Raw genomic sequence first — 16,103 nt, forward strand, 5'->3', positions numbered from 1 at the left:
TCTATTTTTTAATGCTTCCGATGCACATCAGAATTATATTCTTTAGTTTTACTCATTGTGATGGATGATTAAGGGAATTTGGCCTTTGTGTGTCCTCATATTTAAACTCATATGAAACAAGAAGTCAATAGCTAGACAATGTTCCTGTTCCGTCACTCTGGTGTGCTAAAAAAAAAGGTAAATATCAATGTGAATATACTTCAGGATATTTTCAATTATTTTACTTCAATGAAAGTTTCGATTTTTGCAAATTTTTTGAATAAAAGATCAAAAGGATAAGCAATGAAGATTTATTTTTTACAGGTATTTTTGATCATATTTACCAGGGGTGCCGTTAATTCTGACCACCACTGTATCATTATTACAGTTCTTGTAAAGGTCATATGAAGTATGTGTTTGGGATAGTTCACGCATAACATGTCCATGAACTTTTATTATAACAAAAAGAATATAAGCTTAAAATGTATATAAACTCATAAGGGAGGGTGTGTATTTATATGCCATCAATGCATCTTCAGTTATGCTTAGTATTACCAATTATGTAGGCTACACTTCCTTTTCTTCAAGGTAATTTTTTTGGATCACCATCCGTCCATCCATCCACACACCCACAAAACCATCTCTAAAAGTTTGTAAAACGTTTGTAATTTTAAATAAGTCCAAAATCACTGTGCATGTACAGTATAGATACATAAGTTACTTAACTCACAAATAAAAATATTATTTGGGTATGGGGCGATTGGATTATGTTCTCTGGCATTTATTATATAAAAAAGAAACAAAAATAGACATCGTATCATCACAAAAGTTTCGTAATCGATGATGGAAATCCGAATGTAGTCTAAGTATCCACATTTACCCATAGACAACAACACACCACCGTATGGAATGATGATGAGACAGATGAAACAGATTTATTCACCCAGGCAAAAACTTTGGCCAATCACAGACTCGCGTTTTACTACGTCAATGATCTTTGACGAATCAGAACACTTCTTATTGCATAGACGCAACCTACCGGTAGCAGGCCCTGTGCTGTAAAGTTCGGCTGACCCATCATCAGGACAGCAGGTATGAGACGGCGATGAAACTTGACTAACTTTGTGAAATATTGCCATGAACTGAACTCACTTGGTCGTATCAAATTTTAGATAAATTAGCTGAATCCGTTTACTAAACATAGCTAGTGAATCTCTGTGTCTTTGCGTCATATTAAATTGTGTCTGTAGCGGATTAGCTTCATTGTAGCACAGTAGTGATGATGATCATTGTAAAAAATATGTCTCCTAAGTATTCCCTCGTGAAAAGCCAGACCCGACTGTATCATTTAAGATAGCATACATAATGTGTTTACTTTTAATGGTGATCCTGTTAATAATATACATATCATTTCTTTTAGACTCATTATCGCTCTGTTGAAGGCTGCGCGTGCGTTTCCCCTGTTTTGTAGCAGGCTCATAAACCGCCCCATTCACCTCAACTCCAGTGCTAAAGTAGCATCATTTCTCAAGATGCCCCAAACAAACAAGTTCAAATGTGCTGCAGCTAGCAGCCCTGCTCAGTCTGCTGCTCCAGACCGGGGAGAACCACTCAGAGACCCCAACGCACCTCCAGGGGACAGTGGTGGAGATGACAACCCAGGGGACCCTCAAATTATTAAGTCCCCAAGTGACCCCAAACAATACAGGTAAAGTCCAGACGTACAGATTTAGAAATGATATCTAGTTTCTATCAGTCAACACCTGTCTTATTCTTAAAATAACAAGTGAAACCTTTTAAAAGATCATTTTACGATACAGTATGCTGGCACTGGAGTATAGGGAGTCAACAGAAATATGAGATCACACAAGTAAAACACAAGCTCTGGTTCCATCTCTGAGTGTGAAACACAACACTGCATGCAAGTGCCGATGACTAAACCGGCTAACAGAATATTTTCTCTTTTCATCCAGATACATTGAGCTGAGTAACGGGCTGAGGGCTCTTCTGATCTCTGATCGGAGTGGTTTAGATGGAAAAGCTGAAGATGATGATGAAGATTCAGAAGAGGAGGAGGAAGAGGCAGAGGAAGAGGAGGGAGACTCAGGGGAAGGAACGGACGAGGAATCTGTAGAGGAAGGGGACAGTCAGGATAGTGACTTTGAGGAGCTAGATGAGGAAAATGACAGGATAAAGAAAAAAGGATCTGAAAAACAGGTTTGATTTTGTTGTCTATGGATTTAAACTGTAATATTGACTGCTTTTTATTCAAACTTTCATAACTCTACATTTAAAATGACTGATCTTAGTTGGTAGTTTTACTTTTAATTTGTTTAGACAAAGTAATCTAGAATTCTAAATATCAGTAATTTATCTGTTTTCGGCTATAAAATGAAAATCAGCCATTACAGTAAAATATCAGATTTAGTGTTGATGATATGATTTCAGTACATTAAGTTTTTTGTCCTCCTGAAATTAGTCTGCAGCGGCCCTTTGTATTGGTGTAGGGAGTTTCAGTGACCCTAATGACCTACCTGGCCTTGCACACTTCCTTGAACACAGTAAGTCACACCTGCAGCTGTTCTGCCATTACTGTATTCAGTAATGCTTTGTTCTCAGTGATAATGTTTCACTTGACCGTATCTCTCTTCTTATGTCCCAGTGGTGTTCATGGGCAGTGAAAAGTACCCTTCTGAAAATGGCTTTGATGCATTCCTGAAAAAGCATGGTGGCAGTGATAATGCTTCAACTGATTGTGAGAGAACCATTTTCCAATTTGATGTGCAAAGGAAACGCTTCAAAGAAGCCCTTGACAGGTGAAGTAGCTCTAAAGATGTGATCTTATCACCTTATCCTGATGTCGTCTTTTCTTTCTTTTTTTCGGAACAAGTGCACTTGTAATATTTCGCACAATCCAATTGAGTATTTTCCTAACAAAAAATATTAAAATAAAAATGTTTTAACCTTTGGCCATACATAACCTTTAAAAGAATGCAATTGTCTTTTTTCAGATGGGCTCAGTTTTTCATCTGCCCTCTTATGATTGAAGACGCCATTGATCGTGAGGTTGAGGCTGTGGACAGTGGTGAGTGAAGCTTTTATAGGTTAAAATAGTCTTTATAGCTTAACTAGGCAGCTTAACAGCCTCATGTTTTTTTGTTTTTTGGCCACAGAATACCAGCTTGCTAAGCCTTCAGACTCTCACCGTAAGGAAATGCTCTTTGGTAGCCTAGCAAAGCCCAACCATCCCATGAGCAAGTTCTGCTGGGGTAAGTCAAACATACAAAGCTGTTTTAGAGTTACTCTTTGATTTGTTCTAGAGTTTCAGTTGCTTTTGTTTTGGTGATCGTATTTAAGGAAATGCGCAGACCTTGAAGACTGAACCTAAGGAAAAGAATATCAATGTTTACAAGCGACTCCGTGACTTCTGGAAGAGGTACTACTCTGCCCACTATATGACCTTAGCTGTGCAGTCTAAAGGTAGGTAATGTATGCAGGACTTGACTTGGATATGGAATTTCTAATGGACAATTATCCTAAAATTTCTTCTATTCTTACCTTCACAGAGAATCTTGACACCCTTGAGGAATGGGTTAGAGAAATATTCAGTCAAGTGCCCAACAAGTAAGCAAAAGACTATTTAGAGTTCTGAAAATGTGATATGAATCCGATTAAAAAGTTTTTCGATTTCTTCCAGTGGGCAGCCAAAGCCTGATTTTTCAGACCAGCTGAGCCCCTTTGAAACACTTGACTTCAACAAACTTTACAGAGGTATGTTAAAGAACTTGATACTCGAATGAGGTTTAACAAAGTCTAAAACTCCAATATTTTAACAACCAATATTTGGTTTGTGGTTTGTTCCAGTGGTGCCTGTTAGAAAAGTACATGCACTCACCATCACATGGGCTCTACCCCCTCAAGAGAAGCATTACAGGTAAACCAGCCAAGGTGGTGCTCTGCATGGCCCTTTTCAGTTACATTTTTTCCTAAAAGATATACAGTGATCCACAGTGAAGTTCAGTGCTTTTACAGTGTATTTTTACTGGGTTTCATTTTTAAAACATCTTTGGAATAGTGTTGTTAAAATCACAATGAAATTAACAAGGGCTTATATTGATCTAAGTCTGTATCTGTTAGCTTGAGAACATCTACAGTATATCCACATCTTTACGTCCTGCCCTATCTTCCTGTTTCAATAGCAAATATATCAAAACTGCTCTTATAAAGCCATTTCATTGGGTCTTTATGTATTGATTTTGTTGGTCTGTGTTGGAATGCCAATATTGTTTCTCAAATAATGTGACGCTTAGCTCTTTATGTCGGTCCTCAGGGTAAAGCCTCTGCATTACATCGCTTGGCTGATTGGCCATGAGGGAACTGGAAGCATTCTGTCCATGCTTAGGAGGAAGTAAGGCCTTTCTCTCATATTTTGGTTTTTAATGAGTGGCAAGGTTTTTCTGCTTTCTTTGTAACCTGTACATGTTCAACTGGATCTCTCTATCTTTCTGACTAGGTGCTGGGCTCTGGCTTTGTTTGGTGGAAACAGTGAAACTGGTTTTGATCAGAACACCACCTACTCAATTTTTAGTATCTCCATCACTCTGACCGATGAGGGCTTCCAGAACTTCTACGAGGTCTGCAAGGGTCAACAGCCCAAATACTGCATTGTTTTACATTTCTACACTTAGTTCATGTAAAAAAATAAGCAGTTACAAGGATCCTTAAGATATAATATTCTTTTCACACTTAATGTCATTGAGAAACTAAAAGCTTTGCTAGAATTATGTGTAAAATAGGATTACAAAGCCTTTGAGGCACAAACACACCCCTTTGCCATCCCAAATTATAACAGGCACAATTGATGTAAAGTTTAGTCCCACTCAGAAGGAACGTATCCATGGTCAATTGCATATTTTTCTTTATTCAGGTTGCTCATCTGGTCTTCCAGTACTTGAAAATGCTTCAGACTCTTGGGCCCCAACAAAGGTAGGCCCTTTACGTTAAGTGTGCTACACAGGGTATTATTGAAGTAGAATCTTATGCACACACTACACTCAATAATGAAGCTTGAGAGACATTATGAAAAGCTTTGTTTTTCTTTGGTAGAATATATGAAGAAATTCAGAAGATCGAGGCCAATGAATTCCACTATCAGGAGCAGGTGCGACTAAGCATTTTACATTATTGTCAGCCTATGAACACTTAACTGTTTCTCAACAAAAATTTTGTATTTTTGTATTCCTGGCTATTAGAACCTTTTTAAAAGTAGATGGTTATGAGTATTTGCATGTAGACTTAGTACTTGTAGTGTTACTTTTACAGACTGATCCTATTGAGTATGTGGAAGACATCTGTGAAAACATGCAGCTGTTCCCAAAAGAGGACTTTTTAACAGGAGACCAGCTAATGTTTGAGTTCAAACCAGAGGTAGTTGTCCTTCACAGGCACCACTGATTTTCATTTATAACATGTTTTGTAAAATATTGGTACTACATATTTGTGCTATTTTAGCATAGCCTAGCGAAAGAAAACAGGAAATCTTTTATTATTGTGGGCATTTTTTTCTCTTAGGTGATTTCTGCTGCACTGAAGCTCCTCACACCAGAGAAGGCCAACTTGCTCCTTTTGTCCCCCGAGCATGAAGGCCAGTGTCCACTCAGGGAAAAGTGGTTTGGGACCCAATACAGTGTGGAAGGTTTGTACTACTTTTTAATTTCAATTCTCCGTTTTCATTCCGTTTGATATGTGTCCATATTTGTTCAGTCTGGAAGTGAAAGTCAGAATGCACAGTGTCGAATTGTTAACATTGCAGATTAACCTATTGCAATAAGTTTTTAATGAACCATGGAATTGTATACAGTATACTTAATATACTCATACACTTGAACAAACTAGCGGAAGTAGGGCCAGTTGGAAGTGGAGAACATGCGCTAGCTTATCAAAATGAATCAGTGCTGCCCCTGCAGCTGTAGATGAATATCTGATGCCAAAATTAGGAAGCCCCTTGGTTGTGTGGGAGTATTTTGGTTTTAAACACAACCACAAGATTGTGGGTGGTTATTCAGAAGGGAAATGCATATTAAGTCCAAGCACAACAAGCTGTTACTGCCTGTAAGCATGGGGGGATCTAACTCTCCATTCTCTCCATAATCTGTTTATCTTAATGTTCTAGATGTCATATTGCACACAAAAGTTGTTATTAGGGATGCACGGAAATGAAAATTTTGGGCTGAAACTGAAAATTCAGGATGCCTTTGCAAACAATACATTTTTAATCAATCAATTAATTAATCAAACGTATTTAATAATAAACACTCAAATACCTAAAACTGAGTTGTACAAACATTAAATTGCACATAAGGTGGTTTTTAATAGTTTCTATTCCAGTTTGTTGGTAAAATATAAGCATTTAAAACAACAATAAACCGTAATAACTTGTTTTCTTGACAGATTGTTTTCAAACATACATCACTAAAATATAATTAATATGTGATAGAGTGCATATATTTAGCAAAATTATCTTTTTTTGCGTTATTTTTTTCTAGTTAACTGAGTTTATGGACATTGAATAACTTGCTTGAGGTATGGACATTGAATAACTTGCTTGAGGTAAATGTAACGTTAAGTGACATTGCCTATGCCTACAAGCTGTTTTATTGACGTCTTTCTCCGGTTGAAACACTGATTGAGTGATTACGTGTAATTTCGGTAAGTTGTAATGTATCTTCCAACATACCTCGTTCACCCATGTTTATTTTGTGCTGTAATGAGTAGTAAAGAGGAGATGAGATGATGGATTCACATATGCTTGATCTGTTCTGCCGCTTGAACTCCACTACAGTGATCTGTCAGTATTAAAGGGTGCCAAAACAACATTTATTGTTTGAAATTCGTAATAAAATCAATAGAATTTTAAAGTTGAGAGAGATAGCTGTTTCAGCTGAAAAATTTCAGTAGCTGAAATTTCAGTGCATCCCTAGTTGTTATATAAGCCCACCTGTGGTTAGATGTCCATTTGATTGACATTAATGCTGAATAATAGTTTTTACAGAATGTAATTTAAGTAAAAGATTTGCTATTTCTTTCTTTCTTCTTACTCGAATGCACTTTGAGGATTTCCTTTCTCAGGCAGATGTGCTTGCTGAATCTTATTGTTTCCTGGTTTTAAATTTACTTGAGTATAATTGCAATTTATTGTTAGTTAATCGCATTATGCAAGAAATAGCATTAAGCATTTTTCCTCTATATTGTGCAGCTCTGTAGACACAAACACTTGTCTGAACCATGTTTTGTTGTCCTTTACAGACATACAGCAGCACTGGAGAGAGCTCTGGGTTTCTGATTTCGATTTAAACCTGAGCCTTCACCTACCTGCTGAGAACAAGTTCATCGGTGGGTGTCTTTAGTTGACGTCTTGTCTAATGTTGTTGCCAGGTACTGCATCTGTAGCCTGTTTCATGACTGTTTGTTTTCACCTCCAGCCACTGATTTCGCTCTCAAAAGCTCTGACTGTCCGGACACTGAGTACCCTGTCAGAATAATGAACAATGAAAGAGGGTGTCTGTGGTACAAGAAGGACAACAAGTTCAAGATCCCCAAAGGTGTGATTGTGTTTGTCTCTACAGTCAATATATCATGTACCCGATGTCTAATAGCAAAACAGATTGAATGGGCAGTTCAAAAAGTCTCTTGCCCAAACCTCTGTGCTCACTTACCCAGCTCACACTTTCATTTTCTTTCTCTTCCTCCAGCATACGTGCGTTTCCACCTCATATCACCTGTGGTTCAGAAGTCTCCAAAAAAGTAAGATCATGTAAAAACGTAGATCTCGTTCAAGCAGATCTTGTAAATGCTGTTGCCATGGAAACCCCATTTAGCCATTAGTGTGTCTGCTTAGGTCTTTCGGAATGACTTCATCTCTAGTTTCTATTCTTGCTCATCCATTTACCTTCTCTTTTTGTTCTCTCCTCTCTCCACTTAGCCTGGTGCTTTTTGACCTGTTTGTGAATATCCTGGTGCACAACTTGGCAGAGCCGGCCTACGAGGCTGATGTGGCCCAGCTAGAATATAAATTGGTTGCTGGGGAGCACGGCCTGGTCATCAAGGTTAAGGGCTTCAACCACAAACTACCGGTAAGTAACAAGTGCAAGTCAGGTTATATTCAGAAATTGGTTTTATTTTTTTAATTTATTGTTTAAATTGCTGACATATGTTGCAGTTGCTGTTCAACCTGATTGTGGATTATCTCGCTGATTTCTCTTCCGCTCCTGACGTATTCAGCATGTTTGCAGAGCAGCTGAAGAAAACCTACTTTAACATCCTCATCAAGCCTGAGAAGCTTGGAAAGTGTGTCTCTTTTACATTTGCCTTTACTGCAGTTTCACTTTATTTGCCCCTGCAGCCCCACCCACAAGTAGTGACATCGTACACCAACATTCTTAGCAATTTTTTGTTAATTTTTATAAGCATTTTTCATTTAGATAATGCAAGTGTTAAAATACTTTTTTCACTGCGTATTTACACTGCCAATCTATGGTGTTTTCTGGCCGCGATGCATGCGGATCAACATTCAAGCATTACACACATTTGTGATTGTGTTATGCCACCATAAAAGGTCTAACGTTCATAAGTGTGGGGTTGGTAAAGAAAAAAAAGTTTCTTATTTTCACCAAGGCTGCATTTATTTGATCAAAAATAGAGAAAAAAACATTAATATTGTGAAATATTACCACCATTTAAAAGAGTAGTTTTCTCTTAATATACTTTAATATGTGATTTATTCCTGTGATGCAAAGCTGAATTTTCAGCAGCCATTAATCCAGTCTTTAGTGTCACATGCTCCTTCAGAAATCATTCTAATATGCTGATTTTCTGCTCAAGTAACAGTTCTTATTATTATCAAAACAGTTGTACTGCTTAATATTTTCATGGAAATTTGTTTTTGTGTTGATGAATAGAAAGTTCAAAAGAACATGTATTCGAAATAGAAATTTTTTGTAACATTATAAATGGTATTACTGTAGTTTTTGTCCTACATTCTTGCTAAATGCAGGATAAAATGCTGTATGTGGTGTCAAAACGACTCTAGAATAGGCAAATTGAAGCATAATATAATTGGTATATAACAACTTGGTGTGTCCCTCCACAACCCCTGCAGTCCAGAATACTAGTGTCTATATAGCCTTTGTAATATATTTAATGAAAGAAAGAAATGCATAGTCTTCCTCTCATAGCTCTCTCTCTCTTTGTCTGTGTCTCCTCAGAGACGTGAGGCTTCTGATTCTAGAGCACTCTCGCTGGTCAACCATTCAGAAGTACCAGGCTGTGCTGGATGGGCTAAGTGTGGGTGAGCTCATGGAGTTTGTGAGCAGATTCAAGTCTGAGCTATATGCTGAAGGACTAGTGCAGGGAAACTTTACTAGCACTGTGAGTTTGCACGCTTTTTATACACACACATTGCTTGTTTTGGTTTTTCGAGGAACGTTCAAGGTTCAAAACATCCCATGAATGAGACCTTTTTCTTTTCTCATTACCTGTAGGAATCCATGGGGTTTTTGCAGTATGTTACTGAGTAAGCACTTCTATTTTTATGTCTACCAATTTTGTATAGCAGTACCACAATGTTTTAAAAAAATAGAATCAAAAATAGCATTGCATTTCTTTTCCGCTTTCAGAAAATTGCAGTTCAAGAAGTTGTCAGTAGAGGTCCCTGTTCTCTTTAGAGTGGTAGAGCTCCCGCCGAAACATAATCTCTGCAAAGTCAAGTCTCTCAACAAGGGAGATGCGAACTCTGAGGTCACTGTCTATTACCAGGTAATACCAAGCTAAACCAACAGCAGTGCATTACATATTGTATATTGTATCACCATAATCTCAGTGATTGTCCCTAATTTCTACTAATGTCTTCTGGTAGTCTGGTCCTAAGAACCTACGTGAGCACACTCTGATGGAGCTGCTAGTGGTGAGTATGACTCTGTTTTGGTAGCTGACTTCATAACGAAGGGTATCACTTACAGTAAACATTACTGTAACTGGTTACACTTTACAACAAGGTTAGTTAACTACATTAGTTAGCATGAACTAATAATGAACTGTTCTTATACAGCATTTATTAATCTTTGTTAACGTTAATTTCAACATATACTTATCCTTTTTTTAAAATTGTTAACATTACTTAATGCACTGTGAAGTAACATTAACAAGTACAGTAACAAACGTATTGCTCATGGTTAGTTAATACATTAACTAATGTTACCAAATGAAACCTTATTGTAAAGTGTTACCATAACTTTGTACATGTATAAGCACAGCATCCCCTGCTTTTAAGCAATAAAGTCAGTCTCTCCGGCCAGTTTCAAAAGAAGTTCTCAGTTATTGCTCTTTAGGGTGCTGAGCACACACATCTGCATGGCCATAAGCTCAAATCATCCACTTTACTTTATACTGAAGACTGATTTGGATACTGTCCAGTTCTGTCTTTCTCAGCAGTTACTTTAAAACACTCTGACAGCTTGAGCTTGCTCTCATTTTAAAGTGTCCGACCATTTAGTTACTTTTGCCGATTAATCGCTGCTGATAACTTTTGAGACTATCAGCTAAAAATGTTAATAACCTTTTTTCATTGTAGGCAATCCCTGACATTAGCTTGCACTTTATTTTAAGGTGATGTAGTTGTATTGTACTTATTCAAATAAGTACTGAGGAATATTAATAAACTATATGTGCTTACTATAGATTTATGGTTTGGTTTAGGGTTAGTTACTTGTAATTATGCATAATTTACTGTTATTACTGTAGTAAGTACACATGTAGTAATGTGCAACTACGCAAACTTAAAGTTACCTGGGATTATTGTTTGCATAATAAACTAAAGCCTCACTAAAGGGAATGCCGTTTTTTTTTCTCTTTGAATATAATGATATTAAAACCATTGTCTAATTAACCAGAAATTCTTACCCCAGTCTGCACCTTATATCAGCAAACTCTAATATAAGGCGACTTCAGTACTATTCTACTGTTTTGGATGCAGACTAAAGTATGTTTGTACACGGGCGGCATTACATTAACTCATGTCTTATTGTGACTTCTGTGTTGTAGATGCACATGGAGGAGCCATGCTTTGACTTCCTCCGAACCAAAGAGACACTAGGGTAAGTCTGCGGTGAAGGGACAACATTAAGACGTTATCTTACTCCAGTTGCTGGTTTTAATTAGTTGTACTCCATCTGTTTTCACAGATATCACGTCTACCCAACCTGTAGAAACACATCAGGTGTCCTCGGATTCTCAGTCACTGTGGAGACTCAGGCCACAAAGTTCAAGTGAGCTCTCGCTGTGCTTTTTTAGTTGCAGTTCTCACTGCTGCATCAGAATTGTCTGATTTATGTACTGCAGCTGCTGCCTCTTGACTTCAGAATCATAATTAACCTTTATCTCCACCTCTATCTCGACTAAATTGCAGTTACTTTACACTGATTGGCTCTCTTTAGTATTTCTGAAGTGAAATACACTGAAAGTTAACAATACATCCATGTATTTAATGATGCTTAAAATTGTATTGCCTCATAAGTCTTTATTGCAAAAGTTTGTTTATATATCAGGGTTACCACTGGAAACATAATAATTATTCAAAAGTGTTAATTTAAAAAAATTTCTTAAATAAAAAAAATTAGTTCTGAAGAATTTCTTTATCTAGAAATAATCTTGAGGTCCCTATCAAATGATAAAAAAAATAAAAATCTTTATCTAGTCTTTACAAACAACTGGAAAAGTTATGAGAAATGTCATCTTTTATTAAGCAAGGAACAATTAAATTAATCAGAACACTTTCATTTAAAATAAATGCTGTTCTTTCTTTGAACATTATATTCTTCAAAGAATCCTGAAGAAAAGTTTCCTCAAAAATATTAAGCAGTACAACTGTTTTCATGATGATAATAACAAGAAATGTTACTTGAGCACCAAATGAGTATCAAAAAGATTGTCCGTCTGAGACTAATTTTGCAAATTCTAAAAGATTCCTCTGATCCTTGATTAAAATCTGAAGTCTTAAATCGTTAGTTTGACATGTTCACCAACAGCCGATTAATGACGCGTGTAATTTCTTTGTAGCCACCATTTCAATCCCACGTGTAATGCAGTGAACTGTCACCGAACGTGTCATTGATTGATGAAAAATTCCGGACGAGTTTTCTTGTGTGCGTCCGTTTTTTACAAATCTTGACTGTCGTACAGTCTGACATTTGACAACTTGGATCTTACAGTGTGACACGGTTTACAGCAGGGATCATGATCGTACAGTCTGACAAGGAACAATCGTAAAGGACTTTTATAAATCGTTCACCCGGCTTTAGAATGATTTCTGAAGGATCATGTGATACTGAAGACTGGAGTAATGGCTGCTGTAAATTCTAATTATTAAATTAATAAGTTCTAAAATAACATTTTAAAATGTATTCAAATATTTCACAATATTACGACTTTTGCCACATTTTTGAGCGTAAGAGACTTCTTTGAAAATATTTTTTAAAAATCCTAATGACTCAACTTTTGAATGGAAGTGTGGGAACCCTATTATGTTAATAGTGCGAGTTGAGTTCAATTTGCTTGAAGGGGCAAATATTTATGCACATTGTAAATTATGTAATCTGTTAATTTGGGTGCATTAATGTGGTATGAAACTGACAAAAGCTCTTTTCTCTTCTTTTCACGCTCTTCCTGCGCTCAAGCACTGAGCTGGTGGAGACAAAGATTGAGGAGTTTCTGGTGAGCTTTGGAGAGAAGATGAACAGCTTGAGTGATGAGGCCTTTAAGACACAGGTGACCGCTCTCGTCAAGCTGAAGGGTTGTGAAGACACCCATCTCGGCGAGGAGGTGGACAGGAACTGGACAGAGGTGGTCACGCAGCAATACATCTTCGACAGACTCAGCCGAGAGGTGAGGAGCCCTGTTGCACATGGGCAAAGTCTGACAAGCTCAGCAATGTGTTGATGATGAATTGTGGGAATATACTTGGACTTGGATTATTTATTTATTTTTTTACTTGTACAACAGATTGATGCACTGAAACTTATGACCAAGGCTGAACTGGTGAACTGGTTCATGGAACATCGGGGTCAAGGCAACAGGAAGCTCAGTGTGCATGTAAGTTTACCCGCATACCACTCGCTTGAGATTCATCTATTCAGTAAATCTACGTACGCAACGCTTATACACCAGGCCCCAGGTTTTTCAGTTTTATTGTCTTTTCAGGTTGTTGGTTATGGAGTAGAAGAAAACGACCCTCCTAGTACGGAGCATCCGGCCACTGGAGAGGAGGAGGGCAGTAAGATGTCATTGTATGGAGAGGTTTCCAAACTCACCTTCCTTCCTGCTTCCACTTTACTGGCCTCAGCCACTACCATCACAGACATCCAGGCCTTTACTTCCACCCTCAATCTCTATCCTTACCACAAGATTCTCAAATAAACAAAAGCATGGACTCAATCTGCCAACTGGCAAGCAGGCACGCACCCCCTACCTCCATCTTCCATCCTCTCCTCCAGTCTTCTGTGTCATACTTGAGCAAAGATCAGCACGGAATGGAGGTCTACCCATGCACTCATACGATGCCATTAATAATGAGCCCTGCTGTTGAAATGACGTCGATGTGAATGTTCTGTGATTGTGTGTGCGGGTGTGGATGGGGCTCAGTTTGGGGTTCCTGCTGACAGACGCAGATCACAAGGTCTCATTATATCCATCCCTGGCTATAGTGGACCTTTAAAACATAAACATGATTCTGAATTGTGTGTATTTTATTAATAGGCCTGCAGTTTTAAGTTTGTACTAATAGATTTATAATGTAATGACAGTGCTGAAAAGTATGAAATATATTTGAAATGAGATGGAGTAAGAGAGGTTGCTGGACTGCTTTTTATGTAGCCAGTTGATGACGCCTGATACTGAGGATGTGTGTAATGATGCTTCAGAGGTTGGCATTTGAGCATGCAAGACCAAAATGATGATGCTTCTCTTACTGCTATAGCATCATGCTGCATTTGGCACAACTTCAATCTGCAAACTGAGGGATGGCTAATGTAACTGCTTGAATTTAGAGTGTGCAAATATATTTATTAAAAGCACCGTAAAACTACTAATGGCCTGTCTGGATTTGAATATTTCCATTATGAATCACCATTAAGAAAATAACGTAAACATGGAATCTGAACTTACTATATACTTTCTTAATACATGATTCTGGTATTACTATATCAAAATGTAATAATTTTATCCGCCACAGAAACGAGTTGACTTTTCTTTTGGGCTGATTTCATAGAGCACATTTAAGGCAGGCTCACATTTCGACTTTTGGCTGTATTTTGCTGTCGCAAACAGATTTCCAAGGTCTGCAACAAAACCCCCGGATTTCGGCCAAAATGGTGCTCGTTAAAGGAATAGTGCATTCAAAAATTAAAATTATCCCATAATTTATTAAACTTTAAGCCATCCTAGGTGTATATGACTTTCTTCTTTCAGCCAAACTCAATCTCAGTTATATTAAAAAATATCCTGGCTCTTCCAAGCTTTATAATGGGAGTAAATGGTACCATAGATTTTGAAGGCCAAAAAAAAAAATGCATTCATCCGTCATAAAAGTAATCCATATGGATCCAGGGGGTTAATAAAGGTTTTCTGAAATGAAGTGATGTATTTTTGTAAGGGCCAGAGGTCACCCTTCCTCCGGAACTCGACTCTCTCATGAACTTGCGTACGGCTGTTGCCGGAAGACAGTGATTATAGTATTTAAAGTTTTAAAAATGTATATTTTTCTTTTTTTTAAAAACCCATCGTGTGTATTTCTGCCCAATTTTTTTTTTGTCTCATCTTTTTTCTGCACATATGATTTGGACAGTGCAGCAAACTTGATGAGAGGCTCTCTAATATCTCGCGTGAATTCATGTGAGAATTTTTTTCCATTGTTGGTCAGGGTTGCCACTTGGTCAAAGGTCATGTAGTTTTTGTGTACCTTATCGGCGTTGTGTAACTAACTGTAGAACCCGCTGAGCCATACATCACAGCAGTCTAAAGACAGCTGCATCAGGACAGTAATCTCAGACCGGTGTTGGGGTGGAGCTTATAGCGTCAATAGTGGTTGGGTATTCGTTAAGGTAGAGCTTATAGTTATAGTGAAGGGTAGGGGTAGTGGTTATGGCGGGATACGCGATAGATCCTAACTACCGATCTGATGCTTCTGACCTGGTGCTGCTGTCCTCAGACTGTTGTTACGTGTGGTTCTGCGGTTCTGAAGTTAGATATATCTCTTGTGTATTATGAGCGCTACTAAGGCAAGAAGATGACAGATGACAAGAAAACTTGTGTAGTGAGAGCACTATGACGATTCATGTAGTCTCATAGTCCTCCTGTAGTGTGACCTTGCCCTTACTTCCACTCCGCCAATCGCCTCACTTCATTCTGGTGCGTAATTTAATATTCCCCAGTTTTGTCCTGCATCAACTTGTCCTGAAAAATCATCTGATTATCATCATGGTTTTTAATGACGTCCCAATCGAAATGAATAAAGTTGAAATGAAATCAGTAACATTACATTAAATCAAGGAATCCACCTAAACATCTGCTAATTAAGTCCTGTTTTATCTGATTTCAGAAGCAGAAGCAAAATGTAAAAAGCAAATATTGTTTCATGTTTACTGTGTTGAAAAATTTTCATTTAGTATTCACCTTATTTATCAAAGCGAGACGATTCATTAGCCGCTATAGGGAAATAATGAGAAGAAAATTGTAAAAGTGCAGTAAATGGTAAAGCTATTACAATACATTAAAATATTATTGTAAGGAATACCAGTTTGCAGTATAACTAGCTGATTTGTAGGCCTACAGTTAATAATAACTGGAAGCAGATGATATAGGAATTACAAATGGCCTCGCCTTCTCTTATACTTGAAAAATAAGGTAGATAGCAGGATATTGAAATAATGTGAGCTGTAGGGGTCACATATGGATGTGATTTATAGGTGGTGTGTCATTTTTAAAAGCTTGCTTTCAACTGACCTCAGATTCAGCTGAATTGTCACGATGCCAACTCTTACCAGGCATCACATGGAGTTGGCATCGCGTCTCCTTGT

The 16,103-nt window shown here is 37.6% G+C and overlaps 1 protein-coding gene across 1 annotated transcript; it reads left to right on the forward strand.

Moving 5' to 3' along the window:
* Positions 1 to 986: 986 nt before the first annotated feature.
* Positions 987 to 14,113, forward strand: nrd1a (nardilysin a (N-arginine dibasic convertase)). The gene is made up of 31 exons (XM_077231989.1): positions 987 to 1,071; positions 1,400 to 1,687; positions 1,953 to 2,196; positions 2,459 to 2,540; positions 2,642 to 2,795; positions 2,991 to 3,064; positions 3,153 to 3,248; positions 3,337 to 3,459; positions 3,546 to 3,603; positions 3,677 to 3,750; positions 3,844 to 3,913; positions 4,310 to 4,387; positions 4,493 to 4,613; positions 4,907 to 4,965; positions 5,086 to 5,140; positions 5,302 to 5,406; positions 5,551 to 5,674; positions 7,285 to 7,371; positions 7,461 to 7,580; positions 7,731 to 7,782; positions 7,961 to 8,111; positions 8,198 to 8,325; positions 9,243 to 9,405; positions 9,519 to 9,550; positions 9,654 to 9,792; positions 9,893 to 9,940; positions 11,077 to 11,129; positions 11,217 to 11,300; positions 12,708 to 12,915; positions 13,033 to 13,122; positions 13,231 to 14,113. Exons 2-31 carry the CDS (start codon positions 1,512 to 1,514, stop codon positions 13,444 to 13,446), a joined length of 3,264 nt encoding a protein of 1,087 aa, XP_077088104.1. The 5' UTR covers positions 987 to 1,071; positions 1,400 to 1,511; the 3' UTR covers positions 13,447 to 14,113.
* Positions 14,114 to 16,103: the final 1,990 nt, after the last annotated feature.

This window comes from Siphateles boraxobius, unplaced genomic scaffold (genome assembly GCF_051911475.1).
Source record: "Siphateles boraxobius isolate OS27281-9 unplaced genomic scaffold, OSU_SipBor_1 1, whole genome shotgun sequence".
Lineage (NCBI taxonomy): Eukaryota > Metazoa > Chordata > Actinopteri > Cypriniformes > Leuciscidae > Siphateles > Siphateles boraxobius.